The sequence below is a fragment of the Fonsecaea pedrosoi genome (genome assembly GCF_000835455.1).
Source record: "Fonsecaea pedrosoi CBS 271.37 unplaced genomic scaffold supercont1.8, whole genome shotgun sequence".
Classification (NCBI taxonomy): domain Eukaryota; kingdom Fungi; phylum Ascomycota; class Eurotiomycetes; order Chaetothyriales; family Herpotrichiellaceae; genus Fonsecaea; species Fonsecaea pedrosoi.
The window spans coordinates 987,596-1,003,018 of NW_013550608.1; the positions used below are offsets into that span (position 1 = coordinate 987,596).

At 53.4% G+C, this 15,423-nt stretch overlaps 4 protein-coding genes across 4 annotated transcripts; 1 reads left to right on the forward strand and 3 right to left on the reverse strand.

The window, feature by feature from the left end:
- Positions 1–1,983, forward strand: Z517_11674 (uncharacterized protein; the record flags this gene model as incomplete). Its single annotated transcript, XM_013423257.1, has 4 exons — positions 1–117; positions 173–597; positions 675–955; positions 1,052–1,983. 4 exons carry the CDS (start codon positions 1–3, stop codon positions 1,981–1,983), a joined length of 1,755 nt encoding a protein of 584 aa, XP_013278711.1.
- Positions 1,984–2,883: 900 nt separating this feature from the next.
- Z517_11675 (uncharacterized protein) lies at positions 2,884–7,166 on the reverse strand (the record flags this gene model as incomplete). The annotated part of the gene is made up of 6 exons (XM_013423258.1): positions 2,884–3,942; positions 4,000–4,055; positions 4,108–5,624; positions 5,700–5,926; positions 5,976–6,948; positions 6,997–7,166. 6 exons carry the CDS (start codon positions 7,164–7,166, stop codon positions 2,884–2,886), a joined length of 4,002 nt encoding a protein of 1,333 aa, XP_013278712.1.
- A 1,268-nt stretch (positions 7,167–8,434) lies between these two features.
- On the reverse strand, positions 8,435–10,810 carry Z517_11676 (uncharacterized protein; the record flags this gene model as incomplete). The annotated part of the gene is made up of 1 exon (XM_013423259.1): positions 8,435–10,810. The coding sequence occupies one exon, from the start codon at positions 10,808–10,810 to the stop codon at positions 8,435–8,437; it is 2,376 nt and encodes a 791-aa protein (XP_013278713.1).
- A 1,313-nt stretch (positions 10,811–12,123) lies between these two features.
- Z517_11677 (uncharacterized protein) lies at positions 12,124–14,788 on the reverse strand (the record flags this gene model as incomplete). The annotated part of the gene is made up of 3 exons (XM_013423260.1): positions 12,124–14,347; positions 14,402–14,488; positions 14,538–14,788. The coding sequence occupies 3 exons, from the start codon at positions 14,786–14,788 to the stop codon at positions 12,124–12,126; spliced, it is 2,562 nt and encodes an 853-aa protein (XP_013278714.1).
- Positions 14,789–15,423: the final 635 nt, after the last annotated feature.

The window sequence follows — 15,423 nt, forward strand, 5'->3', positions numbered from 1 at the left end:
ATGGAACCCAAACTCGTCGTTGTGGCACTCCTCTATGCCTTTTCCCGGCTCTGCTACTCCCAAGGCTTGCCCACTGTCGACCTAGGTTACGAGATACATCAAGCTATCAGCTTGGATGTTCGTGCTCCATACCAACAGTCCAGCACTGTGTGCCGTGCTAACACATTCCTAGGCGACCGGCCAATTCTACAACTTCAGCAACATCCGCTTCGCCCAACCTCCAGTTGGCGATCTTCGCTGGGCCGCTCCAGAACCCCCTGCCGGTCGAAACCCGGTCGTCCAGAACGGCAGTATTGGTCGGATCTGTCCACAAGCCAACCCAACCTGGCTCACACTAGGTTTCGCCAACTTACCCAACGTCGTGGCTGGCAACGCGTCAGACTTCAACGTTTCCCTAGCAGAACAACAGCTTCAGGCCGCTCCTCCCGGCGCAGTTCCATTTGACAGCTTCCGCAATGGCAAATTGCCGCCGCAGGATCCACGGACCACCGAAGACTGTCTCTTCTTGGACGTCGTGGTTCCCAAATCTATTTTCGACAAGGTCAACAACGGCACGCTGAAGCCGGGACAACAGCGTGGTGCCCCTGTCATGGCGTGGTATGTATACTACCAAGCTATTTTCCAATCTACAAGACAAGAACAACATGGATTGTCTAGTACTAATGCGGCTCCAGGATCTACGGTGGCGGCTATACGATCGGCGAGAAGTCATCGGGCAATGACGTCCACGGCATGATGAAGACGGCGAGTCGGATGGACGGCCTGGTCTTTGTAGCCATGAACTATCGGCTCGGGGCCTTGGGGTTTTTGTCCGGACCGACCTTGCAAGCCGCTGGTGGTGTGTCCAATGCTGGCCTCCTCGATCAGCGTCTCGCGCTGGAATGGATCCAGAAGTACATTCACCTCTTTGGAGGCGACCCGGACCGTGTGACCATTACTGGAGAATCTGCTGGAGGTGAGTTGCCCCCTGACCCTAGCCCTAGCACTCGTGTCCATGCCACATCCTGTACATTGTTTTTATTATTATGTTTAACCAATACATCGTGGGCAGGTGGTTCGATCGAGTTCCAAATCACTGCGTACGGTGGACTCAAACCGGCGCCGTTCCAACGCGCTATGCCGCAGTCCCCGGGCTTCATACCTTCAACGTCGACATTTCTCCAAGAGAACACCACCCAGACGTTTCTGAAGATGATCAACGCGAGCTCCATTGCCGAGGCGCGGAAAGTGCCCTCGGACGTGCTGATCAAGGCCAACGCGATGCAAATCGCCGCGTCGAACTGGGGTACGTTCACATACGGGCCCGTGGTAGACGGGACCTTCGCGCCGGCGCTGCCGGGACTGCTGCTGAACGCGGGCTCGTCGGCGCCGAACATCAGCGTGTTCAACTCGCACTGCGGCAACGAGGGCGCGCTGTTCACGCCCCCGTACCTCAAGACCGAGGAGGACGTCGACGCCTGGTTTCAGATTAGCTACCCCGAGGCGGTCGATGAGGTGCGCGAGTACGTGCTGACCACGCTGTACCCGCCCGTGTACGATGACGCGACCAACGAGACACACCCGTACACGTCGCTGCTGGAGCGCGTGTACCTCATGATCAGCGAGTCGGCCTTTCTCTGCAACATCGACTACACGAACCGGGCGTACGGGCAGAGCACCGGCAACAGCAGTAGTAAGAGCTACACGTACGCGTTTGAAATCGGCCCGTCCTTCCACGGCTGCGACGCCGGCTACAACTTCTACACGGGCCAACCGACCAACGCCACCACGGGCATGTTCGCCTCCTACGCCCAGCAACTGCAGGACTACCAGGTGCGGTTCATCACGACGGGCGACCCCAACGGTCCAGGCCTCCCCGTCTGGCCCGCCGAGCGGGCCGGGAATGCGAGTGCGAATCTCCTCACCCCCAAGGGGTGGAGCACCGTGCCAGATCCGACCAGGAACCACAGGTGCGAGTGGTGGCAGAAGGGGTTGGCGAGTTGATCCCTTTCCCCTCTGAAAACCAAAAACCAAAAAAACCACCAACAACACAACAAAAAGCGTTATGAGGGGAAAAGTGATGGAACAAAAAAGTATATACAAGGGGGTAATGAGATATAGCGTGCGAAGGTGGTAGAGAGGTAGGTGCTGGAAGGATTCAAGTCGAAGAACAGACGACAGCGGACAGATTGTTCAGAGGGCATACTGGTGCCAATAAACCAGATACACAACATACAGACAGACCCTAGGTAGGTACGTATAGCTAGTACTCAGTGGGGTATAGGTATATCGATATGGGTATCGTGGAACAAGTATGAATCAATGAATCAATGAGTCAATTTCCGGCTGAAATCCCCCCCCCCCCTCTCCCTCCCTTCCTCGTTCCGCCTAGCCTGTTACTAAGACGAGACGACGTAAATCTAGACAGATGGTAGGGTCAAGGACAAAGGACTACCTACGTAGGTACCATCACATCATCGTCATTATCCCTCTACCAAATCCGAGGCCATATCCAAAACTCAACAACCTCCCCCCCCCCCCCCCCCCCCCGGGGGGAAATCCCCTCCTGTTCCCAGAAAATAGCGTGGAGTGCGTGTTATAAAAGACAGCTTTCCGGCCCGGACAGTGGAATTCCCTGCCCGTTGGTTACAGTAAACGAAGCCGCCATCGAGCTGTTGTTGGAGCTTGTCGAACCCATCCATTGATCCCTCGCAACATCCAGCACCAGAAACGCAGTACCACAAAACTGTTTTTTTCCTTTTCTAGAAAATCAGACAACCCCGGGTCGGACATGCACGTAAGAAGTCAAAAAAACCCCGAGCTCGACCCCAAGGCTCTCAAAGTCTTCCACGGCTTCGGGAAGCAAGAAGCCGAGGACTCGAGAAACTCAAGGAGCCAAGATTGTTAACAGCACGGCTTCGTCTGCCATGTCCAAGTGCCGACGCCGTAAGTGGCCGGGTTGAACAGGGCGGCCGTGTAATTCATGACCTGGGAGACGTCAAACTTTGTCGTGTCCATGGTCATCTTGGCTCCGGGGAGGACGCAGTCCTGCCTGGCGGCGCAGTAGGTGAAGAACTGGGTGAAGCTGTCCGGGTTGCCCTGGCCGCCGACCGACTGCCGCAGGCCCTGGTCCTCGTTCTGGCCCGACGCGGCGCCCGAGAGGAAAAAGTAGGTGCTCCACACGCCGGGGACGCCCGTGTCGTAGGTCGTCACGGCGTGGAAGACGTTGTTGTCCTGGCCAAAGTGGCTGAAGAACCATTCGATCGAGACGCCGTACCGGCCCGTCGAGATGGTGTCCACCTGGTAGTATATCCCCTGCTGGGAGGCGCCGAGGATGTGCCCGTACGTCCACAGCGGCGCCAGCGTGTACCCTGGCAGGTTGCCGGCGGGGAATACGGAGGGCGCAGTGTCGCTGTTGCGCGAACCGGCGCTCCACTGGTTCTGTGTCGCGGCGGTGACGCCCAAGGGGGTGTTTGTGAACCAAAAGTTGGCCGTGACCCACAATTTGGCCTGGACCTGGTCAAAGATCCGCCACTGGATCCCGTACTGGGACGAGAGGTCCAGAACGGTGGCGTGCGACGTGTCGGACCAGGTGTTGAAATACGTGTTGGTGCCGCCGGGGTAGTCGCGGTTTGTTTGCGAGTTTGCCGCGATCGGGCCCACGGGGAATGGAATGGGCCTTGCGAGGTACAGTTGTAGAGGTTGAGGACTTGTGATGCTTCCGACTGTCGTGGCAAGCCACCGGCCAGAATGGATCCCCGGTGTGTTGGTCATGTTGGTTGTGAGTTGGACCCCGTTGCTCACCCGCCCGAACAAGGTGCACAGGCCAGAACTGGCTGACCATGAAAAAGCAAAGCAGGGAGTACTTTGTCCTGCCGCTATGTCGCATTGATTTGCACAGCTGTTGTAGGTTGGCTGTGTCGTGGCTCCAAAGGGATTATTGCCCGGATTGGTATAATCGGCCTTGTACCGTGTTAGCACTCGATGAAGTGACTGGGCCGGTCCTGGATGCACACTTACCGCGCATTCAATATCGTAATAACGGCCTTGGATTGGGTTGACCGAGAGTTGCCCTCCTAAGGAACAGTTAGTTACTAATAAGAGGCTAGGAATATGCATAGTCTCTACCTTCGTATTTCGACATGAGGTTATTGTTACAAATGGGATCCTGAGGATATGCGAGCGGGAGGCTGGTGGAAGAGGCTTGAGAAAGATCGGTTGTCGAAGACGTAGAAACCGAGCTACTCGCTCGTGTCGAACTAGTTGTGGTCGACGCTCTCGATGTTCCCGTGCTCGATGAAGACGCGACGGCTGTGGCAGACGTTGTTACAGCCGAGCCACCACAGACGAAACTCGGGTCATCATAATCAGTCATTTGCGGATACCCAGCATAGAGCATCCGGGCACTGTTGAAAGTAGCGTTACCTCGAGTAGCGCAGGTCAGGGTCGAGTAAGGGAAACAGTTGTTGGTCGACCCTTGGCTCACTTCTGTCACCATGAACGTCACCCCAAGACAACTGTTCGCCCGAAGTGCATTGGCATACTGACACTGGTTGATGCAGTCAGTCAGATCGAACGTCAGAAGCGGTTGCGCCGTGGATCCTGTAAATGCTGTAGCGCATTCTATTTCGAAGTTGGCACTGTTGCCGAGGAAATTGTAGGAATAGCACGCAGGAGAATTTCCTGGACACGCTGACGCTGACTCGGTCGGGGCGGCCGAGCAAGTGGCAGGAACATACGACGTTGTAGATGCGGTGGTGGAGGACGATGCAGCCAGGGATGACGAGGGCGTGGAGGGCGAGGACACTGGAGCCTGCGTTGTCGTACTCGTAGGCGTGAAGATTGGATCGTTGATCGAGGGATATCCTGCGTAAAGGAGACGAGCACTGTCGATATTCGGGTTGAACATCGTCCCAGTTATGCCAGACAGAAGAAGGCAGTTGGGTCCGCTCCCACTGGACGAACCAAGATAGCTTACACCCACACATCCAAATGGCAGTGCCACGTTATAGTTTGTGCAGAAACCGATGCAGTTCTTGAGTGAAGTAGCCGTCGTCGAGTTGCCCGTCAGGATAGAACCCTGCAGTGCGGTTGCGCATTCGACCTCATAGCAGTAGCCATCGCTGTTAACATTTAGTGCTTGATGATTGTACGTGCACAGATTGGTCGTCGTGGGAGTTGTAGAGCAATAGGACACTGCAGTTGTGGATGCAAGAGTGACAGTGGTGCTTGCGCTGCTACTCGGCGAGGGAGCCACCGATGATGTGGTCGTAAGTGACAAACTCGATCGTGAGGTTGACAGACTCGTCGCAGCCGGACTCGAAGTTCTGGGCTGCGAGGTCGATGGAGGACTGGCACTGACAGAGATGGTTGATGAGGTCGGAGAACTTGAACCCGGTGAAGAGCTTGGAGAATTTACGCTGCTAGAAGGACTGAAAGAACTTCCTGGGGTGTTCAACGTGCTCGACACGCTCAGCGTGCTGGACTGCTGTTGGCTGGTCGGTGTGGTGTTTGGTACGGACGAGCTGGCAGGGATAGAACTGAGGCTCGTCTGGCTCGTCTGGCTCGTCTGTTCCGCTTGGCTGCTTGTTCCTGCAACAGCTGATGATGTAGAGGACTGAATGACATCCGGGGTAGTGGTGGTGCTTGGGAGATCCTGTTGCGTACTAGAAGTAGGTTGAATGGATACAGAAGTGGTCGGATTGTCCGATGGAGCTGACGACGAACTTGTGAAGGTGGACACACCAGTTGTCGTTGTAGAGGTTGTAGAGATAACCGTCGACGGCTCGCTCGAACTTGTCGAGCTGCTGGAAACTCCCTCATCCGAAAAAACAATGTTGGGAGCATCGGGCTTGTTGACGACGATCGCAGCTTGTGCAAATGAATTGGCTCCCCTGCTCACAGTGCCAATGTCGAACTTGAGATGGCACGGATCCGTACTCGCAAGCTGAAATCTCCTTAGTCCACATGATAATCAGAGCAGGGCGAGAACTTACAATATCGAACTCGACCGCAACACAAGGTCCCTGAGACCCAGGAGCAAACGAGGTGCATGCATCAATGCACTCGGCGATATCAGATGCTGCGACTACATCGAGATCGAAGCCAGGAAGGTCGGTATCACACAAAATCAGATAATCATTGTTGACGGTGCCGTCAAACGGTGAGCGGTCAAAGCAGTTTGGTGTCCCGGTCGTTGTCGGGGCTGGATATGCTGATAGTGTTGTCGAAGAAGTCACCGGAGTCGAGGAAGACTCATGGCTTGATGATGAGCTGGGCACACCGCCCGACGAGGGAGATGAGGTCGATGTGCCTGAAGTCGAAGAAGACGAATCTGGACCAGAGGCAGTAGTCGACACTGGGCCGACACTGCCAGATGTTGACGCTGAACTAGCTGTTGAGGACAGTGTCGATGTTGATATGGTCGAAGTGCCGTCTGAGCTTGTCTCAGACACGGCAGTGGTCAGAGTACTGTCTGAACTTGACTGGGGCACGGACGTGGTCGAAGAACTGATTGTGCTTGTCTGGGACACGACTGTAGTCGAAGAAGTAGTTGATGGACTTGAATTTTCCGTAGGGACAACACCGATTTGTACAACAAAACAGTCTTGTGGCGGTACTGCGTTGAAGACCACGACAAGAGTTGAGCCAGAGACGCAGAAGATTGCCTGTCCACCAACGAATGCGTCGTTTGTCCAGACAAGGACGTCGTTCTCTATTATGGAGAACAGCGTGAAGATCCGAGGCAACCTCTTCATGAGCGGTGTCTCGGGTGACGCCGCGAATGGCTGCGATGAAACACCACCCGATGTTGACACATAGTTGCTCCCACTTATCAATTGCCCAGATGGTGAGATAGCGAACGAGGCGGCTTGCTCTATGTCACTTGTGACTGTTCCATTGGCCGTGAGATATTCGGGGAAGCCACCCAAGGATAATGTGAGATAGACTGGTTCACTGGGGGTAATCCTGGATTGAGATCAGTCTTGTCGCGCCATAACCTGGAGCAGAACGTACGTTGGCGTCGCCGATGCGCTGCTCGTGGCACTTGTGGTGCTTGAGCTGCTTGAGCTCGTGTATGTCGCAGGACAATCGACGATCCCTATCGAGATGGTCGTGCCATAACCGGAGACAGGCAAGAAAAGACGCCACGCCACGGCGATGCCACACAGAACCCTCCAAGTCATCTCGTGCTTCTCCTTCCTTGCCGATCCTATAACTTACCTCAGATACAAGTACTAATATCGCGCTGAAGACGAAAAGCATTGAAAAGCGTCGTGAAGCATTGTAGAGACCCGGTGGTCCGTGTGAGACGGGCAGCGCGACTGGAATGATCAACACGACCAGCTCGGAATGTCCAAAAAAGGCTTATTCGCGTCATATCATCTCCCTTCCCTTGCAAAAGACTTTGCAGGTAGGCAGAACAACCCACCTCACCCCTGGCTTGCTTACTGTGCTGAAGGCTGAACGACATCCTGAACCTGAGACGTTGGATCGAGAGCTGCACTCGTGCAATGAATCAAGGGGGCCAAGTTAGCAACTCACGGAGGTATCTGGGCTCGGTGTCTTGCGGATTCATCTCGCTGGATCCGAAAAAGGAACATTAGTAGGGCCGTGCCTTTCTGTGTTACCGTTGGTGCAGTGGTGGAAATGATGACAAGGCTGTACCATAGATGGAGGGAGACCTTACGTCTAAAGCGGCAGTATTTATGTTCCGTGCTTCGACAAAACTTGCCGCTGGTTTTGATGCCGTGGCCTCACGTGCTACTACCGCAACATTGACTGTGCCGGTATATCAAGGAACCGCGAGAGAAACATGGCAGCAGTAAGAATGACTTGTTCAGTCCCTCATGAGGATCCAGGCATCAATCCTGATCGTCAACAACAAAAGGCGGAACTTCACTTCGTCAAAAATCTTCGTCATTTCAGAATTCGTCACGGGCAAGTGGTAGATACAGTTACATAAAGTCTTGAGTATCTGAACATGTCGGATAGCTCGAGTCCTCTTTTGCTCCAGCTAAATACCAGGCTGCTGGTATCTCAAAGAAACACAGATTTCTTCTCCAAATACTGGTCCAGGACCTAAACAACGGCCAATGCCGACAGCAACCTAAAAAGTCCCAAACATCGTCTCCCAATAACATCGCGTGGCTGACATATTTTCGGCTCGTCACTCAACCATCATCACATGAGTATAGAATCTCGTCGACTCTGAATGCAATACCGTCCCTCAATACAACCCAACAACCAAACGCCAAGGGCCGGTGTTTTGTATCTTGTTGCGTGCCAACCATACGCATAAAGTCCAGCCACCAGAATCCGAGTAGCATCTGCCAATACCATTGTTCGCTAAAGTTCCAATAATTTCAAAAAGAGATCCCAACACTCAAGTGAAGACATGTCAAGAGAAGGTTCGCAAAACCGAAGCATTCAAGGGGGTCCGGGGTTGCCGTCTTTAACCGTCACCCAGATCATTTCTCCAAGTGATCGCGCCGTCCTCGCCTGGCTTGGGCTTTCGGTCTTCGTGAATGGGAGAGATGGTCATCGTCGAAGCATCTTCAGACGCCGACGTAGGCTCAGAAGAGTAGACCCACTTGGCCGCCGCAGAGGTCTGTGGAGAAAGCACGGACGCTGTTCGTGGGTAGCTCCCGTGTGATGCTGATGGGATGATTCGGCTTAAACTAAGTCTCGGGCGGGATTTCCTGGCAGATCCGGTTCCGCCTGGGCCTCCAGATACAGGACCAGTGCCACTCACAATGCCAGAGCCCTCCAAGATGTCTGCCTCTGCGGCAGGAGAAAAGCCAAACGTCACAGACTCTGTTCGAGGAGTTGCGAAACCCGACATGCGCGAGGTCATCGTCATGGTCCTCCCAGGATCAGCAGGTGAGTGCAGAATCGGATGACGAGACGTTGAAGAGAAAGTCGAGTCCGCATGTGTGAATACACTGTTCGCTGGCGAATAGATTCCGTCTGCAGGACGCTGCTTGGGACGGTTTGAGGGAAACAACCAGGTGTGGAAATTCGACCGGCGCGTCATGGGGTCTTTCTGGTTAGGAGTGATCAGAGACGGGGAGACTGCAGAATCCTTCTCGGATTCCGAGAGAATCGGTCGTTGATACCGGTTGATGCCCCCCACGCCTTGAATGAGACGCCCGGGTCGCCGTCTCACCAGTCCACGGATCTCACCCTCTCCCAAGTCGGGAGTGACAGCATTTGGCCCCACGTCTCTTTTCATAGCTTCAACGAGCGTCCAGCTCGATCTGTAGATGCCGCCTGTCGTCTGTTCTCCGGGGATGCCATCCTGAGGACGGTTCAGGTAAGTGTATAGCCATAACGCATAGGTTCCAATTGCCCATAGCGCGAGCAGCAGTGACGTGATGAACAGAAAGAGGAACGAGAAGCCCCAGTTATGCCACCTCGAGTATCGGCAGGACGCATTGTCCAGAACATAGGAGAGCGGATAGGTTTCGTTATCGTACAACCAAAAGGTGAGGTCTGTCAGCTGTGAGACGGCATCCAATGCCCCAGGAGCTGGAGGGGACGACATCGAAAAGGTGGTCAGATATGTTGTTAACGTGGACAGAGCAACGGGCGAGTACGAGGTCGTGATGTTGAGCGTTGGAGCAGCAACCGTGTACTTATGCCCGTCAAGGGTAATGTTGCTTTCGGTGTGGTTGTCCGCGTTGAGGCCATACATGCTCACATACTGGACAACATGCCAGAATGTTGTGCAGTTGGTAGGAACGTATTCCCAATTGACTTTGCCGTGGCTCGAGTTATCACTGTCACGCCGGCGGCTGCGAGTCTTGCCCGAGTATGGACTATCGCTTTGCTTGTAGTTGCCGCTATTACCGTCGTCGTCATCGTCATCGTCATCGTCGTCATCAAGAAATCCTTGCTTAACACAGGTATCGCCCACCGTAACATACATCGGCCCAGACATTCCAAGTCGTTCCGCGTCGTTAATCGCAAATTGGACCACCTGGAAGTTTGTCCACTGGATGGACTCGTTGTCATAGTCGGTCATAACTGCGCTGATATCGCTGCTATAACCGGACATGGCCGTGATTAGACTTGAGAAGCTGAGGACGAACAGAGAGCTCAGTATGATCCAAACCATGATCAACCTTGCCCGCCAACCTCGGTTCGTCATCAAGTCAACGGCCAACCGCCCTGTCCTAATCAGGCTTGGAGGCACGAAAGCCAAGGATTCGAAAGTGTTGTAAGAGACGGGGGCTTCGCGCATAGCCAAGGCCAAATATTGAGACGAGACCTGGAAAGTAACCACGGCCAGGAGAGCCTGTCCTCCGCGCCCAACGACAATGTCCCACACGATATCGATGAATTTTGCTGTTGAGAACGCCATTTTCCCCCAGGAGACGGTGATATAGAAGAAACCCGAAGGATCCCAAAGGCTAACAGATGGTTTGTCATAGGGTGTGAACTGTCCATTGAAGTTGCAGTGGGTGAAGGCATTTGATACCCAGTAATCGGCCTCAAAGGCATACCATTTTGGAACTTTGGTGACGAGGGCGAAGAAGATGATTGGAAGAGAGAAGGCGACTAATACAATGATGTGTTTGAGGAAAGAGAGGAATTTTGGGCGCCATGGCTGTGAAGGTGCAGCATTGATGTGACAGTGGTTGTAGTTGTTGCCAATTGTCGCGCTTTCAGACCCGCTGGTTGACTGCTCTTGCTCGCGCAGGACATTAGACTGACTCTTTTGTACGCTCCATCTCCTTAAGTTGCTCCAAGATCTGGGAGCCGTATAGTGCGCTCCATGAGAGATTTCGGGGGCACCATCCAAATGAGGTTGCGTCGGAGTGAACATGCTATCTCACAGACTGGTGTTCGCGTGGTCCGTCACGGGCCAGCTGTTGCGCCTTCATTCCTGGACATTCAGAGGTTAGAGGAGAAGGGTTCGCGGCCGGGGTTTATAGTAGATAGACAACTTCAGAGGCCGCACATTCGGGGTCGAGTGTAGTGCGTCGACAGGGAACAAGGCTGGAAGTGGTTTTATTGCGGAGGCGAAGGAAAATAAGAGGTATCAGACCAGTGGAAGACCACGGAGACTCTTAACCCCCAAACGATGTTCAATAATCACTCCGAGCAATCATATGCAGGGGCTTGCCGGGGTTGAAAATCCGGTACTGAAGGCGCGGAGGGGGGGGGGGGTAAAAGAGTTCCTGTACAGAAATTGAGTGACAAAGTACGAACAGTATCGAGGCAAAGTGAAAAGAATTCTGTAAGCCGGGGTCGGAGCATACGAAGCTCCAACCAGAAGAGGCAGTTGGACAGCAGCCGAAGTGAGAGAGTCTCCTAAGACGGTTAGAAATGTTTATCACAAGGAAACATCATTTGCCAGCAAAGAAGCTGGTCTTGCCTGACTGCATCGCAATCCGGGCATTGGCCGGTAAGATATTTTTGACCCCCTCGTGGTTGTGGTAGGCCAAATGCTTCCAGAGCCCTATGGCCCGCATTATCCACGGACATGGAGGTCGAATAATGAGTCTGGATTGCCCTGGATTGTGGTGATCCAAGTCCGAAGGTTTCTGGACCTGCAACATGATTGAGCATCAAGGCCGTTGGAGACGGAGGGGAAACTGCGGTGCGCGATATAGAAAAGACTTGGCCCCCCCGGGGGGGGGGGGGGGGGGGGGGGGGCGTGAGAGGAGCGCAGGATGGATGATTGTGTTTGTTGCTTGTCGCAACATCCAACCTTGTAGTGGGCGAATACGGCATCGGCGTTTACGTTTAACCGGCGCCGTGGTTATTTCTACCAATCTACAGAGTCAATGTCAAATTCAATCGGTGTTGAACACCTGTTGAGCATACGAAGACATTGACACTTCGAGCTTGATCAGGCAGCCAACATCCAACAGCAAATAGCAAGCAAGTATCATGCATGCTATCCTGGTGCACTCGACCATCTACCGGGTTACTCTGGCCTGTCTGCCATGCAAGTCATGCTGATGCTGATGCCGGTTCTCATGCTGATGCTCGAGTCCATGCCCAGATTCCTTTGCACTTCCAGACACCGCGCTATGGGGGTCGTCGAAACATACAATCGCAATCAAACTAAATCACATGCTGAAGTCAGATCATAACGTCTTTTCCCATGGACACCACACCAGATGCAGGTCTTCAACCCGTCTCTGGCTGTGTGTCTTCCTCGGCTTCGGCTTCTTCTTCCAGCTCTCGTTCCAGCTCGCGTGCTAGTTCATCGTCGGAATCTTCTTCTTCCTCTTCTTCACGTTGCTGTGCCTCTTCGACCTCTCGTTGCTCCCGACTGATTTGTTCCGCAGATGTAACTTCTGGGTCGACTTCGCTATCGACATTAGCGACCCTCCTAAGAGCGCTTCCCATACCGTTCTTCTTGGCTGGTGATGATGAGTCCATCTCGCTAGCCGACGGTTCGATAGCTCCATCTTCACCTCTTCTTCTCTTGGCTCCGCGTCGCTCCCGGAAGCTCAAGGCGGAGCTGACTGAATCCGTATCACTCTCGCTCTCGGCGTCGCTACCCATGAACTCTTTCAGCTCTGCTTCGATGTCCGCCCACTCGTCCTGATTGATGGTGATCGGACTGCCATCATCGACAAAGTCCTCGAATGTTTCAGCAGAAGCGTTCTCATCTCTAATGGTATCCAACTTCAGCCTCTTACGTGCGGGTTGGTCATCTTCGGTATCCAATCCAGTCGTCTCGCCTTCAGACGAACTGAGAAGGAGGTCGTTGGGAGGAGCGCCTGACTTTTCGAAGTTATCGCCGAGCTCACTGGACGTCTCCTGCTTCTGCCTTCCAACGCCTTCGAGTAGGTATGGTCTCTCGTCCAACCTGCGCCATCGTTGCATGGATTCAATTAGCCAAGCCGTACTGACGACCTTGATTCCGCGTTTCACCGCTTGTTTGACCTTTGCAGTACCAGGCCGCGCCGCAATGACATGGGTGACGTCTCTAGTGACCTTGTCCGTGATAGTCGCGCCAAAGGTCTTGGCCCAAGTACTGATATCGGCATTTTGAATGTCGGTGCCCAACGGTAACACGCCACTAAACACAATCCTGACTCCCGATAAAACCCTCAGCTTCATGGCGGGCATGACCCTCTTGATATCAGGCACAAACATCAAGTCCACAGACTGCCTGTCGCCCTCTTCTTGAGAAGGCAACGGCGCCTTACGTTTGCCGGTCAATTCAGCAACCCGACCGCCCTTGCCGCCCATCCGCTTTCGGTCGTACTCAGCGAAGAACGCGTTATGCACAGCCGTCAGCGTCGCTTCGAGGTGAATCAGCTCTTCATCATCGTTCTTCAAGATGCTGTGGCGTGCTTTGTGTTTTGCTGAAACCGCAGAGTTTGAATCAGAGGAATCAGAAGAGTCGCTCGAGTCAGATTCCGTGGATTGTGACGCGACCACCTCGCCATTATTAGCAGCCGCTTCAGCTTCATCTTTCTCGTCTTGCTGGAGTTGCATCTTGAGAAGAGGTTTGCCTTCTAATTGTAGCGCAATAATTTCCTCTTGGCCTTTCGTCTGCAGCTCTCGTACTGCTGGGTCGTCCCCGCCACTCATGGCCATGAGTTGCTCGAGGGCTGAGGTGCCATTTTGTATGGTCGATGTCCCGTCCTCGGCAAGGCCATTAGATTCCTGTTCACCATTCTCCCCATTTTCAATGCTTTTTTCTGTGAGCTCGCTGGGCTCCGGGATTGGTGTGGTTTGGATTTCCTGTTTTTTGGGTAAGAAACTTGAGTTGATGTCACCGATGCCAACAAAAAAATCAAAGGGAGTGACACGGATCAAGTTGGCACTCCATTTCCAAACATCACCGCGGTCGTCAATGATGACCACCATTTTGGTATCCACGGGGAACAGCCTCTCCAAGTTCTTGGCGATCATACTTCCACTTTCATCGCGGCTGAGGATGCGGTCGCCAAAATACTTGCGATCCGGATCGACGATATTGGCAATCTGCTGGGCATACTGGCGTGTTCCCATGGTGTAGATGTGGAGTTCGTAGAGTTGTGAGATATGATCCAGGAATTCCGCCAGCCCAGGTCGCAGCTTGATGTAATACCAACAACCTCTCATACCGGGGCCATCGTCGATCAGTTGAAAAGCGCGGACGTCTTTAACGGCTTCGTAATTTGGATTGTCCTTGTCCTTTTGCCATTCCGCTATCGTGGGGTCTACGGCGGCATGAATGATTGTTTGGTCGAGGTCGACCACCAAGGAGAGTTTGCGCGATGAGAGTAGACGACGCTTTGCTTCTTCGTCTATCCGGCTTGCTTCTTCCTTACTGATGGTGAGATGAGGCGTATCATGAGCCATGCGAATAGGAGCGCGGTCTGCATCGGTGGTTTCGCTTCCTGCTTGTACACTTGGCCATCATTAGCACATTCGTGTTTAGGCTCAACGACGGTGTGGGACTTACGTTGTCATATCTTTTCCACAGTTGGTGCACATACCAAGGAACTGCACTGTGTGCGGACACTCCTCTTCGACTTCGCATATGTCAACACTGCGTACCAGTAAGCAAGCGGACCAAGTATGTCTTCCGGCGCACTCACGGATGAGTTAAAACGTCCCCTTCCCACACCCTCCATGCCGTGATTGTACCTTCGAGAGTGCTAGGGAAGTGGGTCACAAACTTCCGGTTCACCTCTTTTTCTTCCTCATCATAACGGCTGCCTTCTTTTACTTTGGTGGTGTAGGAATAAAGAAATAGGTCATCGTTGAGGGCGACGGTCTCGCCTACCCGCTTCTCGACTTTTGTGATTGTGAGGGGGTAGTGAAGACTCTTTGGTAGTCGTAATAGCATCCCGAGCGCGATACAATCGATTGTGACATTGATCGGAGCATGTAGATGACTTTGTTCTCAAGATCGAGAGGCGAATGAGCGAGGCCTGTGGGGACCTTCTTTGAAAACTGCAGCGATCGTGGGAGTGGCTCGAAGTGAAGAGGGTTTTGTTTTGACGGTTACGTAGGATGTAGGCTGGTGACAATATTCGGAGGACAGTGAATATACGAGTATAGGCACCCTTGCAGCGACAAAGGGTAAAATATGCAGAGGTGTAGGCACAGACTCTGTTGGTTGCGTAGTGGGAACCTGTGCGCAGGTGAATACCAGAAGGTGCCAATGCGAAGAAGCACACACAGGATGTGGTGCAAGTGGCCCAATAACGGCAAAGTCTCGATCTTCGCGCGAATTGGAGGCTTGGAGATGGAGAAATGAGAATGGGGGGCTGTATCTAAGCAGTTTCTGGTGCTGGATGTTGCGAGGGATCAATGGATGGGTTCGACAAGCTCCAACAACAGCTCGATGGCGGCTTCGTTTACTGTAACCAACGGGCAGGGAATTCCACTGTCCGGGCCGGAAAGCTGTCTTTTATAACACGCACTCCACGCTAGCTACTGCCAATCAGCCCTCAGCAATGCGAGAAGCCGCTCGGCTTG